General features: G+C 37.7%; 2 protein-coding genes, 1 long non-coding RNA gene and 1 pseudogene across 7 annotated transcripts; 2 read left to right on the top strand and 2 right to left on the bottom strand.

Moving 5' to 3' along the window:
* The first annotated feature begins 1,240 nt into the window (after nucleotides 1–1,240).
* On the top strand, nucleotides 1,241–3,539 carry LOC18591748 (basic helix-loop-helix (bHLH) DNA-binding superfamily protein). The gene is made up of 3 exons (XM_007018061.3): nucleotides 1,241–2,254; nucleotides 2,633–3,034; nucleotides 3,154–3,539. The coding sequence occupies exons 1-3, from the start codon at nucleotides 1,754–1,756 to the stop codon at nucleotides 3,247–3,249; spliced, it is 999 nt and encodes a 332-aa protein (XP_007018123.3). The 5' UTR covers nucleotides 1,241–1,753; the 3' UTR covers nucleotides 3,250–3,539.
* Nucleotides 3,540–7,118: 3,579 nt separating this feature from the next.
* On the bottom strand, nucleotides 7,119–8,292 carry LOC148761116 (RING-H2 finger protein ATL16-like; annotated as a pseudogene).
* A 471-nt stretch (nucleotides 8,293–8,763) lies between these two features.
* On the bottom strand, nucleotides 8,764–10,451 carry LOC108662992 (uncharacterized). The gene is made up of 2 exons (XR_001928906.2): nucleotides 10,117–10,451; nucleotides 8,764–9,026 (listed from the first exon to the last, which is right to left on the bottom strand). It is a non-coding gene; the product is annotated as an uncharacterized LOC108662992 (long non-coding RNA).
* A 3,247-nt stretch (nucleotides 10,452–13,698) lies between these two features.
* Nucleotides 13,699–19,224, top strand: TMT1 (tonoplast monosaccharide transporter1). 5 transcript variants are annotated; one of them, XM_088808995.1, is made up of 7 exons: nucleotides 14,045–14,268; nucleotides 14,367–14,431; nucleotides 14,744–14,861; nucleotides 15,143–15,703; nucleotides 16,862–17,808; nucleotides 18,220–18,407; nucleotides 18,576–19,224. In XM_088808995.1, the coding sequence occupies exons 3-7, from the start codon at nucleotides 14,783–14,785 to the stop codon at nucleotides 19,018–19,020; spliced, it is 2,220 nt and encodes a 739-aa protein (XP_088665121.1). In that variant the 5' UTR covers nucleotides 14,045–14,268; nucleotides 14,367–14,431; nucleotides 14,744–14,782; the 3' UTR covers nucleotides 19,021–19,224. The 5 variants fall into 5 exon arrangements, with proteins under 5 accessions (XP_017981447.1, XP_088665121.1, XP_007018121.1 ...); XM_018125958.2 differs by lacking the exons at nucleotides 14,045–14,268; nucleotides 14,367–14,431 and adding an exon at nucleotides 13,699–14,021; XM_007018059.3 differs by lacking the exon at nucleotides 14,367–14,431.
* Nucleotides 19,225–19,324: the final 100 nt, after the last annotated feature.

Genomic DNA, 19,324 nt, shown 5'->3' with positions numbered 1-19,324 from the left:
AAAATTTAGCTTAAATTAAAAATCAAAATAATGCACCTTAAAAATTAAAAAAAAGGATGTTCCTATGAGGAATCATTGGTTTTGTCAAATTAATTAATTTGAAATGAATTATTAAATCATATTACTATCAATTTCTACAAAAGAGTAGGAAGATGGACTGTGAAACGGCACCTTGCTTCCGTATTATGAAGCTCAAAATAGTTAATTGATAGCAACCCTTTTTTCTATGTAATACAAATTGCAATTAAATTAATTAATGTCCTTATGACTTGTTTTCTTTGAAAGAGATCTCGAAAGCTAGAAAATCAGCGGATAAGGAAATAACAATTAGTCAAATTGGGTTTTCTTAATTACCCTATTGTTCAAGGAATCTCATAAGTAACAGATTTTTTGTGATACATTCATAAGAATGCCAGTTGGGTTTGGATATTTTAATATTTTTCTTCCTTTTTTTAATATTCAAGAAAATACAAAAGAAAAAAAAGAGTTAAATTCCGACATTAGAAAGTAGAATATTAATATGGTGTTAACAATATACCATGGGAGGAGAACCCAAGAAAGGAGGGAAGGAACCCCTAGAGAATGTCTTATCGAAATTGATGGGGTTAGAGATGTAGCTTCATAACATAACTCGTGATCAAAAGGGTTGAGTAATGTTGGGATTTTCAGGGTGAAATAAAGTAAGTAATAAAGAAAACAAAAAGAGTACAGATTTCTTGGGAAAGAGAGAGAGAGAGAGAGAGGAAGAGGGGTGGGGGGTGGGACTTGAGAGACACACTAGTCTTCGTAGTAGATGATTACAGAGTGGCTCCTTGTATGGTCACATGACATGGATTCCTCTGGACAATTTTACAGACACCTGAAAAAAACTAGGCCTGTTTTTCCTGTTCTTTCTCAGGCTTTTTTCCGCCACCCTTTTTCTTTTTCATTAAGTACTTTCTTTTAGATCTTCATCAGAATCTCTGGGTTATTATCAGCTTTTCGTCATCTTTCTCAATTGAACGTCCAAGTGTCCGACCACATTATTGAATAATGAAAACCGTAGTCACATCTAATTAGGCACCTCTGTTTTACTTGGACAATTGGAAAACTTAATTACTTGGCTACCTGGTTCCTTCAAATAAAAAAATGGTACCCATTTCACGAAATTAGATATGCCTGGAATTGGACCCACTATTTACAATTTTTCTATGTTGTTAATTTTGAGGACTATCCTGAAACAGTTTTGGTCCTCTCTTTCTCTCTCTCCCAAGTGCCATAGAGAATCTCTCTCTGGTCCAGCGACTGGTCTGCAATGTAATCTCACGTGCAGCATGCTGTAGCTTTTGTTTTGGGTTTTTTTTAAGATTAAACATCTTTAAAAGTCGATCAACTTTCTTCATGGGGGAGAGATGATAAAAAGGGGGACTTTGTTTGGTCTTTTGGATGTGTAGCGCTTGGGCTTAGTATTCCAGGTTCCTTCTGCTTTGAACTTTGATTTGGGTTTCTTTGTAGGGAACAGTTCTCTCTCAGCTTCCAGTTTTCTCCTTCTACTGAGGCCCTTAAAATTACGAGTCTCTTTTACTCTAGTGGGTCTATGCCCTAACACCCCCACCCCTCCTCGCTTTTATGTTTTATTTCTACATCTTTGTCTTTCCCTTTAGAAAAGAGAGAATAGACAACACAAACGTGTGTCTCTTTGTGTGAGAAACAAGGACAACTGAAAAAGAGAGAGACAGTGAGAGCAATAAGGATCTGTTTAATCCTGATAAACATGGCATTAGAGGCAGTAGTTTACCCTCAAGACCCATTTACTTATGCTTGCAAGGACTTCTACCTTGTGGGAGGGGGAGCTTGGGGCTATGACTTCTGCTTCCAAGAAGAAGATAAAGCCCTTCTTGGAATTCTTGACAACAACATAGAGCAAGGGAGTAGTCCTCATCTCCATGCAAATTGGGACTCCTCATCTACTTCAGTCATGCAACATGCACAGGAATGGGATCCTTATTCTTCACCTGAAGCTTGCACTGTTGATCAATCTCTCCCTGGAGGATCATTCCCTCCGATGGAAGCTCCAGCAGCTGCCGCAGCAACAGCAACAACGACGACGACGAACAGTAGGCGAAAACGTCGTCGCACCAGGAGCAGCAAGAACAAAGAAGAGCTAGAGAATCAAAGAATGACTCATATTACTGTCGAACGCAATCGCCGGAAACAAATGAATGAGTACCTCGCTGTGCTCAGATCTTTGATGCCACCTTCTTATGTTCAAAGGGTCAGTTTCAATCTCTCTCTCTCTCTCTCTCTCTCTCTCTCTCTTTCTCTGCTCAGCTCTTACATTATGTTTAAGAATTAAGACTAATAATCAACCTTTAATTAGGACAAGTTCACTCGCCAAGATAATAAGTTTTTTCTACAACCCTAATTAATCCCCTTGCATATTATAACCATTTTTTTTTTTTTTTTTGGTTTGGGATTTTCAAATGGTTGTAGAGAATCATAAAAAGGCACTGGCCTGAAAAAGTTTAGAGATTTCTGACTTTCATGAAAACCATTTAGACTTATAGTTCAGCTAGATATCTATATAACTTTTTCTTCCCACGTTCAATTTCTTTATCTGACAACTAAATCATATACGCATTAACCTTTTCAGGGTGATCAGGCATCGATTATTGGCGGAGCGATTAATTTTGTTAAGGAATTAGAGCAGCTTTTGCAGTCCATGGAGGCTCATAAGAGGACTACTCAGCAACCAGAACACAATGGCTACTCTTCACCGTTTGCTGAGTTTTTCACCTTTCCACAATTCTCAACTCATGCAACTCAGTGCAACAACCCCCAGTCCATGGCAGCTGAGCCAATGGCAGCCGCCGAAAGCGTGGCGGACATAGAAGTGACCATGGTGGAGACCCATGCCAACCTCAAGATACTCTCAAAGAAACGACCCAGGCAGCTCCTGAAACTGGTTGCTGGTTTGCAAAGCCTAAGGCTTACCATTCTCCACCTCAATGTCACAACTGTTGAAGAAATGGCTTTGTATTCAATTAGCGTCAAGGTTAGAACATTATAAGCCAATAACAACTATTTCAAAGTTCTTTTTTCCACCATTTTTATCTTTCTATAGTAGTATCTTTTGAGATTGTAACAGCTTTTTTTTGGATGCAATTGGGGCAGGTTGAGGAAGGATGCCATCTGAACACTGTTGATGAAATTGCAGCTGCTGTTAATCAAATGCTGCGCGGAATCCAAGAAGAAGCTGCTTTTAGCTGAGTCATGAAAAGCCCTGATTATGATTTTGTCCTGCTGGAATTGGGGTTAGTTGTGATCTGACTTCCAAAACTGGATGGATCGAAGGGATTCCATTGTTCTTTGCTCTTTAATTTAATTTCTTCAAGTTGCAACCTTTTTCCCCCTTCTTGTATTTTGGAGATATACAGTGTAGTGTGTACAATGCTTTTCCTAATGTTGGGCATATTTGCCTTGCCTTCTAATGGAGGCTTGGACAAACCAAATTATGTGCCTTATTATTAGTACAGGAAAAAAAAACAAATTGCCATAAACTGTGCTCCACTGCTACAGTACAGAAAATAGACAGAATCCTGTTGCAATGGCGTCTTTCCCTTAAAGTTTCATGGTCAAATAAAAACTAAGACAGGATTCCCAGATCTTCCGGCCGGCTTCTTTTGACAAGATAACTTATTTTGTAGTTAAGTGCCACATGAAGAGGATACCCCTTTTTTTGACAAATTGCTAGTATACATGCCTTGGAATTGTGTGAGAAATGGGCTCCTTCTCCTTCTTTTATTGACATGTAAGTTGATCTTTTCTAGAGTTGGGAGAAAACAGATCTGAAATTTCAGTATCATTTTCGAAACGTAAGGTAAATCCCATATGATTAAAGCCCCCATCCAATTTATATAAGGCCTTGATCAAGTTGTTGGCTTTGTGCACATTATGCAAATCTATTTATGTTTGTATATGCATTTCGCAGACAGGTCGACCCTTCAATATTCCAGGATGATCACTGTTATCATCGCCCTGCTCCTTCCAGGAAGGAGCAGAGAGAATAATGTTTCCTTTTCCAATAATATCTTGCTGTTTTCTTGACAAGCCAGAGCTTGCCACTTTCATATGGGATCACCCCTCTTCAGTACGCTTTCTGAATTTAAAATAGCATTACTACTTTTAATTATTTATGTGGGTGCCACATTCCTTTAGCAAACAGTACGTGAACTCCAGATTTGATGGTCTTAGTTTTTTGAATCTTTGGGGGTTGGGGGGGGGGGGGGGGGGGGGGTTGATGATTATCTTCCGCCATTATGTTCTAGCATTGATTGTAAAATTCTTGATTCTTATCCACTTTTTCTCTCCTTTGTAATTACTTATTGTAGAAAACCTGTGAGCTGTTTGGTGGAGTGGAAAATAAGTAAAGGGAATCGCTGTTGCTGCCCATAGAATGTTGCTTATGGTGCCCTTTCTTCTTTTTTCATGAAATATATATTGAATTGCATTCTTCTGTTTTTCCGATCATAACAGCCAATAAATTTGTTTAATCCATGTAAATTATGATCTGGGAAACCATCCCTAAAAGCATCACACAATCGACAGAATGTGGGGAACATGGTATCCAAAACTTGCATGATGAGAGAGCACAGTGATAATATATCTTAAAATTGAAATCACAGGCCTACCATGAAAGATCCAATAGATTTTTGTTGTCACTTTAGGGAAAAAGGAAAGCAATTAAAGCCAGGTAGGAATGGAGAGAAGGGGGCCTAGATATGTAGCTTGCCATGAAAAACTTTAGAAAGAGCCAAGCCTACAACAATCATTTGATTGATGATAAGTATTTCAGATTTAAAATATGCTTTAGGCCCACATTTTTTGTAGCTTTTTTTAAAAACTTTTTTAGGTGTTAAAAGTGATCACGATGGAAGCTCCATACATCATAGTGATTGGAGGACATTATTTCCTCCAATTAAGCATGTTCAAGAAGAAGGGATCCAGCAATTCCCCATTCTTTGAATCAATAACACATACCAATACATTAACAAGTACGAGTTCTAAATTATACATAAATTTGAAATGGGAAGTAATAATGAGCATCTGGTGAGTGATAATTGATTCGAAAAATAATTGAAACGACAGTCCATGTCCTGCTTACATTGCCTAATGTGCTTGTATTTATAGACATTATTGTGCTATCCAATGATAAAATATATATATATTCCAGTCTTCTTTATTTGAAAGAAGTAGACAAAGGCAGATTCATGGAAAAAGGGTATGTCAAACTTGGAATGACAGGAGATTCCTTCACCCGTAAAAAGGGAGAGCTTCAGGTAGGATCGGAGAAGTTTCTTGAAAGGAATGATTGTAAAATCGAAATCATTGTGATGTTGAAGACCATAATAACCGCATGAATGGGTACTATATATATATATATATATATCTCTTCCCCGCATCTTTTCATTTCTACGCATATAATAATTAAGAACAGTGCTACAAATGCTGGCAGATGCCATGATTAACATCAACCCCTAAACCCCGCCCTAAAGATGACAAGTACAGTGACTTCGCCCCTATGGGGAAAGGTCTGCCCGCAATCAAACCTACCCATCATGACTCTCGAGAACTTGACACTCTTTGCTTCACATGAAAAACCTTGATTTTTGGACTTCTTGTTTGGGATTTTACCTTTAGCACATTGAACTAAGCTTTTTTGCATTTCATGACTAACTTGAGTTGGACTCGTGAACGTACAAATTATGCACTTGTATTTGAAAATTAAGCCAGTGTGTCTCCTTGCTTACTGGAATGGAGGATATATTGAATTGAATCACTCCTTTTAGAACTAATTTTCTTGAGGGAATGCCGAGTACCAAACGATTAAATTAAGTTAAAAAGATCTGATATGAGATCTTTCAGTAGTCTTTAAAATAGCTCTCTTCAACAAAACAATCTAGTGCATGCATGGCTGTTATTGTACTTAATTATTATAATTTCCAACAAACAGAAATGCAGCTGGTAGGGAAAGTTTAAGTCAAAGGGCTCTAAAAGAACACCAGAATGAATCGCGAGGGGATTTGTTTATGTGAGGTTTCCATTAACGCCTCCCCTACAAAAGGTAGGAGATAAGAGATTTTCAGTATAATAAAACGGAAGTGTGTCTCCTTTGTGTTTGCACTTAAATATTAGGTTTGACCATGCTTTGGTCTCTCCATTGCCATTGGTTTTTATTAATGGTGTTTCTGTCGAAATGCTCAAGTTGCCTAATTATATGCCCTGTCCGGATCCTTTTGAGAGATCTGGTGAGCACTAGAAAATAGCAGATTTGCAGTTGACGAGAGAGTTTGAAGACAAAAGATGCCCAAACTCAGAAATCTATGAACACTACACGGATTGTAATCACTTAAACAAAAGGATGCTTTATTAAGAAATATATAGTGGTTTATTAATTTCAATAAACAAAATTGAGCAAAAATATTCCAACCTCATTCCATATGGGTCACGTTTAGACATGGGTGAGTACAATGCCTCATATATAGTAGGCCTATGAAGCTCTGTTTCAAAGCCCAAGTGGCTGACCCTGTGACCCACAATGTCAAGAGCTCGAGCTAGGCTTGAAGTTGGGTAAGTTTTTCGAGCTATGTTCAACTTAGTAGCCAACCCGAATCAGAGGAAGGTTGATTTGGTTGGACTCAGTTTGCACTACTTGATGGCTAGAGAAGCAACCATTTAGATTTGTTAAGATATGCAAATCGTATTACTAAGAACGCTGACATGCACAAATTGAGAAGCTATGAGCTGAGATCATCATCTTTAGAGTAAAGAGATGTCGATTGAGCAGATGGCAATTAGCCCATGATGGAAAACTGAATTGGGAAGAAAACCCAAGTCACCAGAATTAGGCAAGCTTTGACTGTTCTTGGTTGCATATACCGGTAACCAAGACAGTGGCAATACCAGGTTTCAAGCAACCTGCAAATTATTGTTTCGTGTCTTGTTGTTTTAAACTTGAGAAAAGAGTACAAGACCTTTCAAACTTGAGGTTTTAAACTTGTTGTTGTAAATTATTGGTTCGGTCAGGAGAGCTTTCAAGCATATAAGCAGGCTTGATTTAGTTAACAGAACGACCTTCGTATACTTTTTAACTTCTCCTCGGTTTTAAACTATTGTTAGTTTCTTTATATACAGCTGCATAACAGCAGTGACATAATGAATTGTAGCATATAGATATCAGTTATGTTTTAGTTTGAAGCTTCAATCAAGTTCTAGTTCAGGAGAAACCAAGGCAAATACATGAAATGTATTCTTCTGAAGAGAACTCTCCTTAAAATTCCTCTCAACATACTCTTGTTGATCAAGAGAACTTCATTCTGATTTAACAGGACATAGACTTGCCAAACTGAGAAACAAACTTGCAGCTGAAGAAGAATTCATAGAAACACACCTTTTTATCTGTTGTATCACTTTAGCCACAACCTGGCTACTGTCAATGCAATCACTGACTACCAAAGCGCCATTTTCCATCATAATAGACACCCTCCTTTTAAAATTCTTTGGTCATTAGCCTCTGGCAATTCACTTGCAGCGTATGATCTGGCCCTGACTTCACAAAGCTCACTGTTCCTCACCAGATTCTGACTAAGTTTACCTCTAATCTCAGAATTTTCTATCTGGTTCTCGAGGACTAGATGACATTATCAGAATTTTGATCCGCAGAAGTTGGTGGGGGCACAAACAGCATCAAAGACAATTAGCGTGAGCCCTTAGCCAAGTATCAATACAGGAAATATGAAAAGCACGGTTGCATTTAAGCAATAACTTGACTGTTTCCTCTTCTGGGTCAACCTTCTTGTACTTACAAACGGTGATCAAATTTATGATTGATTGTTGCAAACCAAGAGTGGTGATGAACCAAACAGGATGATCAACTCGATTCTAATCAAGAAGCTCTTCATCTAAACCATCAGTTTGAGCTGGTGGTTGCCTGTTATTACTTGACCAGCACCAACCAAAACATTACTTGACTATAATGACGTAGTAGCCAATAAGAAGGAAGAAACTGGCTAGTCCAGAAACTAAGATGATCACATAAGGTGAGATCTAATGGTTTTGATCTGAGAAAAAAGCAGGAGGCGGTGGTGGCAGAGGACGTAGATAATAGTAGTCAAAATAAGAGTAGCAGTTGTAAAGGCAGGCAAGATCCCAGAAGTCAGGGCAGTCGACAGTTTGGTTTGTTTTCTGTTTTTCATTGCTATGAAGAGAGAATTGTAGAAAGATGAAAGAAAGAATACCTAATAAGTTGTAAACTTAAACTTTTGTTGAATTGGAAGAGAAGAAATGAAGAAAATTAAGCAGCATGTCTCTTTCAGGGTTTAGTAAGCAGCAGACTGATGTGCATTTAGTATGTGTTTGGTTGTGTTTACCAATTGGTATTATAACAAGAGTTCCAGGTCTCAGTTAGTCTCTGCACAGCGAACATTGCCAATAATTAGCTCATCCTCTAAAGTTTAAATGATTTCTCTCCTTCATTTTACTCTCAAAGTCTTAGCCAAAATCAAAATCATGAGACTGCTATAAAATTTGTTCAGACCCAATTTAATAGCTCATATTGATGCAGAACTATTAAAATTGGAACCAAATTTACTGAATTTGTTTAAGTTCTTCACACCAAAAAAGAGCAACATTCCGATGCAAATAATCTACCAAATTTCTAGCTGCAAGTGACCAATTATAACATTTCCATATTCAAATGGGCTCAACAATCTGAGGCAAGCTTCATTAGATAACATAGAGAGCATTGCTGATCATTTAACAACATAGCAATCCAAATTATCAAACAGTGTCGGGGCAATCATGTATTCATCACACAATGTCTTATTTTTCAACAAAGTCCGAGAACAACAAAAGATTCATAACCCAAAAGTTCTTCAAAGGCAAAAGAAAATGCCTTCAATTCTCTACATACCTATGTAGCAATTATTGAAGATCCCCCGTCATAACAAAGAGGCTATGGTACATAGCACGCAAACCTTATGATACTCCTGCATCAGGAAAATAAGTAATAGTTAGTGACCATCCAAGACTATATTCTTTTATTGAGCAGCAATTAACAAAAAAGCAGCACATTTTACTCAGCACTCGATACAGTTCTACAATGAGCAAATCTTCATGCTCCAAAATTTTCCACCTAAAAGAACTCTAATCTGTATCCATTCATTAAGTTTGTAATTAAAACAATTATCTTTAGACAGATTTCCAAAACTCACGGAAGTAGCCTTTTGCAAATAATTACAAGTTGATAACCTTACCCTTGTTGCGTAGGAGGAGAAAACAAATTCGGCTAAGAGCAACAACAATCAGAGAAATAAAACAAAGAATCCTTTTTTAAAATGTCTTGTCAAATTCATGAAGAAATCTAATTTATAGACCCTTAAAGGCTGACTATCCAATTATCAGGGAATGGAACCATGAAAGTCACCGCAAGAGTTAACAAACTAGATCACTAGAACGTATTGATAAACCCCAGTTGCAGAAATGGACAAACCATAAAGAATAAGTCGTCATTCTCTGGCATACATGTGTTATTAAAGCATATCAGAGTCTTTGAACGAGATGAGCTCTCTATTGCTATGCAAGCTAGGGCAGAAATGTTGGACTATCTAACAACCTAAGGAAACAGGTTAAAGCTTCAAGGATGGACAGGCTTACTACCGAATAGTTAACCCAGAGTAAAGAGTCATGGAAAATCAATCCTGTCAAGGCAGTTGAATATGGTGGCAACAAATTATCAAAGCCTAGCTTCAGATTAACAAATCAATCCTGTCAAGGCAGTTGCATATGGTGGCAACAAATTATCAAAGCCTAGCTTCAGATTAACAAATCAATCCTGTCATGCATATTGGATTGCAGCACTAAGCAGAACAATTCCTATCAAGTTACAATCAGATCCTTTTTCTGACAATAATTAAAAGACAGAGGGGAAGGGAGGAAATCATCAATAATATCAGTAAAAAAGTAATTAAATCCCAAAGCGCAAACACAAGTAGTCATACAAAACCCTAATTAAAGATGATTCCTTTCCTCACAGAAACAAAAAAGAGAAAAACAAAGGAGGATAGGTAGAATACGAACCAGGAGAAAACAAAAAGGGCAAAAGCGAAAGACAACTTATTTGGGGGATTTGTCGTTCTTGGAAGAAGCGTAGTTGGGAGGAGAGTAAATAAGAGCGGCAACCATGGAGCCCGGCAGCACCACGTACTTGGCTAAATATGCCAGCTTTGTCACCAAAGGCTCTCCCCTCATCAAGGCCATGTTATTTCTCTTCGCCTCCGCCGCTAGATCTTCTGATCACTTACTGCTCTACCGGTAGTGTTGGTATCTTTCTTCTTCAATATCTACTACCCTCCACGGAGCTCCAAGTTCCAACTGCTGTCTAAACACTGAATTTTCATATATCAATCAACTCTGAATGTGCACAGCCTACAGGGAAATTGAGGGCAAGCCAAGCCCGCCATCTTGGGCTTTCTCGCTCAATCCAACATAGAATACGGGCTTCATCCAATCTTGGAATTCTACTCAAGTTTGTTTTTGATGGGTCACTCTTGGGCTTCAATCAAAACTTCCGACACAACTCGAGCTTCAATAGGCCTGCCATTTTTGCTGTCCTCTTCTCCATTTTCTTTTCCCATTAATTGCTTTGCATTTTATTACACCGAAAATTAGTATATTACATATTCTGAGCAGAAATTCAGGTCATAAAGCTTATGTCTTTGAATAACAATGAAGATTAGACAAAGAGATGGCAGAAAAGCTTCAGAAGCACTCTTTAGTATTGTAAACAGATTAATACTTACTACACTTGCTATTATATGTACATACTGCAGGAACAAGGAAAGAAAACAAGGACGCACGTCGGTGTGGGTTGTTAAAGATTGAGCCAAAAACCAACTTTCCCTTGAGTAGTTGAAACAAAGGGAGGGGAGCATTATGAAAATTAAAACGGAAAGATGTTCTCAGAATGGGATGATGATGATTGATTAGTTGCTTAGGTAAAGACACTTAATTCATCTGATGTACAATGCGGTTGTGCTCCTTCAATCAGTTTTAGTAGGTTTTGATCATCACGTTGTCTGGATTGCATATGGCATTGAATAAATTAAGGGAAAAAAGGAAAACAGAAAACAAAGAAAATTAAGGTCGCAATGGCCACTCCATAGCTGAAATCAACCGGCAATAATTAAAAGCGACAAGGAGAGAGTCCAACTTAATTAGACTTTGCAGATGACAGTTCATACGTGAAGCTTGATGCATGCGATAAACACATGACATCAATGATAAACATTAGCTAACATGCAAGTGATAGGAAAGTCTTCTTCATCTTTCTCCGAGCTATGACGGTCAGATTTATCATTCTTCTTTTACGAATTACGTGCGGTTAATAACGGAGAAAATAACTATTAGTAAGAACTTTTGTTTTTTCAAAAATTTTAAAATTTCATAATATATATTTGTTCTTTTTAATTTTATAATTTTATTTCTATAATAATTTTTTTATTTAGTGAAATCTATTTCAATAGAATTATTCTCCAAACCCACCTTATCGAATCACTTTTTGTTCGTCTTCTAAGCACAGAATCTTAACTTTGCCAGTACAAGCCGTGTTGTAATTCATTGATGTCAAACTCATTAGATTTCATAACATACATGAATGGAACTATGTAGGAAATGTTGATTATATGAAGGAACAAAAAGAAATTTGGAGCAGGGAGGGAAGAAAGGAGCTATAAATATATAAATATATTGATCAAATTATCAGATATTGAAATTGAGAAATAGAATAACGATTTGATTGAGGGGTTGAGCCTGTCAAGATATATAGTTGAATACTGATCTAGCTTATAGCTAGGGACGTCTGAAATGCTAAGGCAGGAGACAGAGCATGGATCCCGAAATCTAAATTCCAAAAGCGAAGTCATGATATATCTGATATCTCCCACATGTTGGACAAATTTATTCAAAGGAGGAGAAGCGAGAGCACGAGGAGGGCACATGGCCTTGGACGACAGAGAGCAGATTCGGAATGAGCCAAAGATAACTAAAAAAAAATTACGATGCACGACAACTCGCCCCCAAAACTTGCTACACACAAATGCCTAACATGCATGCAAATGCAATACAACAGTGTAGCTAGCTAGACAGTGTGAAAAGTCTCTGCCCCAAGTGGCATGTGCTTTTGTTTTTAACTTTTCCAACTAACTAATAGATTTTCTTAGTTTCTACTTTCCAGTTTCCTAGTTTCTGTTCCGAAACCATGACTCCTAACCTACATTCCTCGCCTGATTGACCAGTCCAGAAGTACCCTTCCCTCCCACCTTTTTGACAGGCAGATTTATACATAGATTTATGTTCGATATCTAGATTGCCCTTTTCCTGCTTTCAATTCTTCTTCTAGCTAGCTTCTAATTCACAAAATCAACTATATTTTTTTCTTTGAAAGGCATAATTTGTATTTCATCTAATTGAGTTACAAATTGCTGCCATAAGACTTAGTTTCTATACATTATCAAAGACTGATTACAGCAAACGACAACCCTGAAAGCAACTCAGAATTGACCAAAACATTTACATACCACCAGGATTGGATCATGGTTGACAAAAATAACACAACCCAATCCACAAAATAATTAAATACAAGATCTTTATTTTTATATTTATGAATGGCACCAAATTGTCATATCAATCACAATGAGAAAGACTTTAAATTTCTTAAATTTGTTTTCCGTTTCGATCAGCATCAAGCACCAAACTAATTAATGTTAAAGATATATAATAACTTCGAAATGACTCAAAAATACCGTTAATATAGCTTCTTTCTTCGTTGAATGAGAAGGAATGCATTAACATGCAATAGAGTTGCTTGATAAAATCAATTATTCTTTATTTTTATACTTCCAATCCAATCTGTGTAGTGTTAGTGTGTAGGTATACGTGTGTTAACATCTTTTTTTACAAAGAAAATATCTTAAAAATAATTCAAAATTTTTTTTTCAAAATTTTTAAAAAATACAATATCTTCTTACTTAACAAAAAAAGAAACCATATTAACAGTACTTTTAGATTATTTAATTAAGAAAGAAACTATATTAACGTCATGTCGAAAAAAGATATCTTTAACATTAATTAGTTTGGTGCTTGTTGCTGATAAAGGAAAACAAATTTAAGAAATTTAAAGTCTTTTTCATTGTCATTGATGTAAGAGTTAGGTGCCATTCATACGACATCTTCCTTGGAATGCAAGGTGCATATAGCACCCCGTACGATATATATATATATATATATATATATTTCTTTATGGCAGAATTGAATTGTATTAATTTGTTTCCTTTTATTTCGAGCAAAAGGCAAAGAAAATCGCAGGGGAAAAATAAAAAATAAAGAGAGAAGATGAGAAAGAAATGAATTTGGGAATTGTGATGTTTGTTGTTTTCCAACGGTTGATGTCAAAGACATTACCCCACAGGTACAGAGAGGGCTGATGCTGACTACCGCACCTCCGTCAATTGTTAGTTCACAGTCACAGAGTAAAGAGGAATAGAAGATTTTTTTCTTTCAAAGTAACAATAAAAATAAAACAATATTTAGCACAAAAGGATCCTTCTCTCTCTCTCCAGTTTATTAGCCATATATTAAGATTATATACTACGAGTACAGTACTAGTGGATTCCAGACTTTTTGTTTTTACTTTTTAAAATTTCTGGTGTGCATGTACCTATCCATGTTTTCCAATTTTTGACAGCTTGCTTCTTTATTTGTTTCTGGTGCAATGCGAATGTAAATAATACTACTAGGCAGTAGATATGCTTCTGTATTGTAAAGACTGAATTCTCTTCTCTTCGAGTTAGAAATTCAGAAGCTTTAATCAGTTCATCTGGGTTTCTGGGTCTTAACCAGAATTGTTATGTTCTCAGCGGAAGTTGGCTGAGTGACGAATGAACTCAGCGAGTGACCTGAGTCAGTTGAGTGACGTCAGAGGCCAGGTACTTAGGTTTGACAAAATGTTGAAGGGTTGTTGAGAACTTGAGAGCGAAACATTCATTGGATTTCCTTTATTTGTTCTAGTATCTAATGCTAACCGCCTCTCTGTGTTTCCACGTCTGGCCTGGTAATAATTTCAGTGCAAAAAGGACTTTTGTTTTTCCTCTCCTTGTCTCCAATATAAAGATTCCCATCGAAGAAGCCCCTTCTTACGCTTTGCAGACGGTTTTATTCACTTGTATACAAAAGGCAAGAGCATTGTGCCGCAAAGCTGTACCTTTTAAGCCTCATACTTGCTTATCTCTTTCTCCTATAAGCAAAAAATAACCCTGTTTTTGCTTCTGCAGCCCCTTTTGTACTTTAAATTCACTGTCTGTGTCTCAAAAGTTTCACTTGACCTTTTTGGCTAACGGTAGGTCAGCAACCTGAGAGATCTAGATTCTTGGGTGTATTAAATTTGTTGTCGTCGATGGTGATTGATGTCCTAGTTTCTTTTACCAATCCAAGTAAAATTGTTTTCTGTTAGTTAGTGAGCATTTGCGGTGATGTGCTAATGTGGTTTATGGTTTGATGCTAGAGTAGACTGCTACGGTAGGTTAATTGATGCAATCATGTTTGGTGTTTTTCTAGTGACGAAGTGTTATTCATTAACTCGTTAGATCTGGGTTAGTGATAAAGATGGCGGATAGGTTGATTTGTGATCTGGGTTCTACTCTGCGTGCAGGTTAGTTCCAGAGAGGCTGTTTGATTCATTGGTGAAGAGATGAGGGGAGCTGCTCTTGTAGCCATTGCTGCTACAATTGGTAACTTTTTGCAGGGATGGGATAATGCTACGATTGCTGGTACTTCTTCTTTCGCATTCATATTGTTGCCTACTTCTACTCAGCATGAGGCAGTGAATGTTTAAACCAGATTTTAAATTTGAAATAAGAATTCATGGACTGCATATTCTTTTTTTCTGTTCAAATCATGGTATTACCTGTGCTTCCTGATATTGCTGGTTGGAATTCAATGGAATGAGAATTGAGTCGTTTCAAAGCTTCTAACAAAGAATATCTAGAACTATATGCTGCTAAGCTGTCTTTGGTTGAATCCTGATGGCCTTTTTTTTGGGTGCTTTCAGGAGCAATTGTGTACATCAAGGAGGACCTCAATCTGGGAACTAGCGTTGAAGGTCTTGTCGTGGCTATGTCACTCATAGGAGCCACAGTTATTACAACATGCTCAGGAGCTATATCAGATTGGCTTGGACGGCGACCAATGCTGATAATTTCTTCAATCCTTTATTTTGTTAGTGGTTTGGTGATGTTGTGGTCACCTAATGTATATGTCTTATGCATAGCCAGGCTATTAGATGGATTTGGAATTGGTTTAGCAGTTACTCTTGTCCCAGTCTATATATCTGAGACTGCTCCATCAGAAATAAGGGGATTGTTAAATACACTACCACAATTCACTGGTTCTGGGGGGATGTTTTTATCATATTGTATGGTTTTTGGGATGTCATTGATGGACTCACCAAGTTGGAGGTTGATGCTTGGGATTTTATCGATCCCTTCTCTCCTATATTTTGCCTTAACAGTCTTTTATTTGCCTGAATCTCCTCGGTGGCTTGTGAGTAAAGGGAAGATGCTTGAGGCAAAACAGGTTCTTCAGAGGTTACGTGGCAGGGAAGATGTTTCAGGTTCGTGTTTTGCTAGCTTTATTGTTCTTATAGATTTCTGTTTCTTTTTTTCTTTCCTCCTCTTTTTTGTGCATGTGTTGCAAATGATGGTACTTGGAAGTTGAATAGTTAGATGCTCTGCTTAGAGACAAGAGCAAGGTTTGATGCTTGCTCTGCTTGAGAGGTGTAATGCACATGGTAATAAACATAACTGATAAAATCTAATGAATTATAAGGTAGGAATTCCGATTTTTCATTGATCTTTTTTACTTAAGATTCAATATATTCTAAAGCAAAAGGCATGATGCATGTAGTTCATCAGAAACTTGAGTAATGTTGGTTAATATTTTGGTAGACTATACAAGAGATTGGAAAGTTTACTGGTTTTATCTGTAATTTAGCATGAACAACCTCTGTTAATTGTGAGGGTTTAGAGCCTATATATAGAGAAATTGTTTTGGTTAGTTAAAATTTGGCAAGCCAATCCAAAATTTTTATTGCTTTCATTGTCATGGTCAGGTGTTCACATCTATGTTATGCCTCTTCCCTCCTGCCCCTTTGAATGCACAGTTGCTTTTATCATTTTTTTCTAACCACCCTAAGTTATATTTGAATAGACTCTAAATGTCTAGCTGAAAATTTTCTGTATGATATGCTAGGTAACTTATGTCACTCTGTCGGACCATGCATTTTCTAAAATTTGAATAATGCCCTGTGCTCCAATAAAAGTATCAATATAGCTTCAAATGTTATCATTGCAAATTGCAGAGGAGCATGAGCATGTTTATACAGAAATAACTTATAACCAGCATAAAAGTGTCTATCAAATAAGTATGGTCGAATATGTAAGTGAAGCTAAGAATTGCATGCTTTTTCCGTAATTTGGTTGGCTTCCTTTTGATAAATAGCAGTAAGGTTGGCATCATGCATGGAGTAGATTTTGGGGATGAGGGAAAGAAGAAAATTAATCTTCTGTATTCCTGTCTTTTGCCTCCTTACATGCACTTGGCTCTCCCCACATCAGAAGCTTTATACCTAACAACAAAGGAGCCTCCATAGCTTTTATGGTTACTTAATTCAAAATGATAGAAATTCCTGTCTCCTCTGAGTTTGCTCTTATATAACTAGTTTGAGACTAATTGAGGGGGTGGATCTTGCTGAGACTTCTTTGATCTGCAGGTGAGATGGCTTTGCTGGTTGAGGGCCTTGGCATTGGAGGTGAAACTTCTATAGAAGAATACATAATAGGTCCAGCTGATGAACTTGCTGATGGTCAGGAACCTACTGCTGATAAAGACAAAATCAGATTATATGGACCTCAAGAGGGCCTGTCTTGGGTTGCCAAACCCGTCACTGGACAAAGCATCCTTGGTCTTGCCTCTCGCCAGGGAAGCATGGTGAACCAAAGTGTACCCCTTATGGACCCTCTCGTGACATTATTTGGCAGTGTGCACGAAAAGCTTCCAGAGACAGGGAGTATGCGTAGTATGCTTTTTCCCAATTTTGGAAGCATGTTTAGTACAGCAGAGCCTCATGGCAAAAATGAGCACTGGGATGAAGAGAGCCTGCAGAGGGAGGGTGATGACTACGCATCAGATGCTGCAGGAGGGGACTCTGATGACAATTTGCATAGCCCATTGATCTCACGTCAGACAACAAGCTTGGAAAAGGACATGGTTCCCCCAGCTTCCCATGGCAGTATTCTAAGCATGAGACGCCATAGCACTCTTGTGCAAGATAGTGGAGAACAAGTTGGTAGTACAGGAATTGGAGGTGGTTGGCAGTTGGCATGGAAATGGTCTGAGCAAGAAGGTGAGGATGGAAAGAAGGAAGGAGGGTTTAAAAGGATTTATTTGCACCAGGAGGGAGTCCCTGGATCTCGACGTGGGTCTCTTGTATCACTTCCTGGTAATGATATGCCTGCAGAAGGTGAGTTTATCCAGGCTGCTGCTCTAGTGAGCCAACCTGCTCTTTATTCAAAGGAGCTTATGAATCAGCATCCTGTCGGACCAGCAATGGTTCATCCGTCTGAAACTGCTTCAAAAGGACCAATTTGGGCTGCTCTTCTTGACCCAGGAGTGAAGCGTGCATTATTAGTTGGGGTTGGGATTCAGATACTTCAACAGGTAGTCAGCAGTTTTATTTTTGGACTTCTTTTGGCCCTTTACCTAGCGTTTCTGTCATCCTGTCGCATTCTCCACATTATTTTACAGATTTGAATGTGCTTTGAAAGTCAAATATGGGCCATACCACTTTAAGCTGCAGTTGGATTAGCATTGATTCTTGAGATTAGAACCGATGATACCTTTGCTAGTAGTATTGGTTCTACAGTATCTTGTTTAACATGAGAGTTATTACATGCTTATAGTTCTTTTTGCCCCTGGTACATAAAAATGGAAGTAGCGGCTTGTTACACATTAATGTTTTGCAATTTGTACTATAAGTAGAGAAGTTTGAATCTTTTTATCTGTCAGTTGAGCTGATTATACTATGATTCCCATGGTAAATTAAACTAGCTTTTCCAATTTTATGTGCAGTTCTCTGGCATAAATGGAGTTCTCTACTACACTCCTCAAATTCTTGAAGAGGCAGGCGTTGAAGTGCTTCTTTCAAACTTGGGCCTTAGTTCAGATTCAGCATCATTTCTTATTAGCGCATTCACAACCTTGCTGATGCTTCCCTGTATAGGTGTAGCCATGAAACTCATGGATATATCAGGCAGAAGGTGATTTCCTTTTCTGAAATATTTTTTGCAACTTGTAATTCTTCGGTCTGGCTCTACTATATTTTAAATAGGAGAATCACTTTTTTCTTAATTTTCTCCATTCGCACTTAGGTTTTTTTTTTCTAAAGAAAATGGACAAAGAAACTAATACTCATGTGTTGTTTGCAGGCGGCTGCTACTGACCACAATTCCTGTGCTTATAGTGTCACTTATCATTCTAGTTTTTAGCGAAATTGTGGATTTGGGTACAGTAGTAAATGCTGCTATCTCAACTGCATGTGTTATCATCTACTTCTGCTGCTTTGTCATGGGCTATGGACCAATTCCGAATATCCTCTGCTCTGAGATCTTTCCAACAAGGGTCCGTGGCCTTTGTATTGCAATCTGTGCTTTGGTTTACTGGATTGGAGATATCATTGTTACCTACACTCTGCCTGTAATGCTCAGTTCCATAGGCCTTGCTGGCGTCTTCGGAATCTATGCTGTTGTATGCGTCATCTCTTTGGTCTTTGTCTTCCTGAAAGTCCCGGAGACCAAAGGCATGCCACTTGAAGTTATTACTGAGTTCTTTGCTGTTGGTGCAAGACAGGCTGCTGCTACCAAGAATGAGTAACTCACTGCTTTCAACGGTCTCAATTGCTCTGCAATTTCAGCTCTTAAGCATTCATCCAACTTCAGTTTGGAGATTTTTTGGGCATCCTTTGTATGAGGGATTTTCTTATTCAAACATTAAAATGATATTTTTTCCCTTTTAATTGGATTATAGTAACATACCAATTTAATTTAAGAGAATGGTAGAGATGGATGTTTCATGACACCTTTTCTTGATCAAGAGTCCACTAAGCTACTCTCCATCTGTTCTTGTCTGGAAGTAGTCTTATAACTAGATATCATAATGCCTGTAATTTAGTGAAAAT

Source organism: Theobroma cacao, chromosome 8 (genome assembly GCF_053813885.1).
Source record: "Theobroma cacao isolate CCN51 chromosome 8, ASM5381388v1, whole genome shotgun sequence".
Taxonomy (NCBI): domain Eukaryota; kingdom Viridiplantae; phylum Streptophyta; class Magnoliopsida; order Malvales; family Malvaceae; genus Theobroma; species Theobroma cacao.
The sequence above is the reverse complement of the archived record's forward strand: the minus strand, read 5'-3'. Positions and strand labels throughout refer to the sequence as shown.

Coding starts and splice junctions, on each gene's coding strand:
- TMT1 (XM_018125958.2), top strand. CDS start 14,783: ATGAGGGGAGCTGCTCTTGTAGCCATTGCTGCTACAATTGGTAACTTT. Junction 15,704..16,861: donor TGGCAGGGAAGATGTTTCAG/GTTCGTGTTTTG, acceptor TTTGATCTGCAG/GTGAGATGGCTTTGCTGGTT. Junction 17,809..18,219: donor GGATTCAGATACTTCAACAG/GTAGTCAGCAGT, acceptor TTTTATGTGCAG/TTCTCTGGCATAAATGGAGT.
- LOC18591748 (XM_007018061.3), top strand. CDS start 1,754: ATGGCATTAGAGGCAGTAGTTTACCCTCAAGACCCATTTACTTATGCT. Junction 2,255..2,632: donor CACCTTCTTATGTTCAAAGG/GTCAGTTTCAAT, acceptor TAACCTTTTCAG/GGTGATCAGGCATCGATTAT. Junction 3,035..3,153: donor TGTATTCAATTAGCGTCAAG/GTTAGAACATTA, acceptor CAATTGGGGCAG/GTTGAGGAAGGATGCCATCT.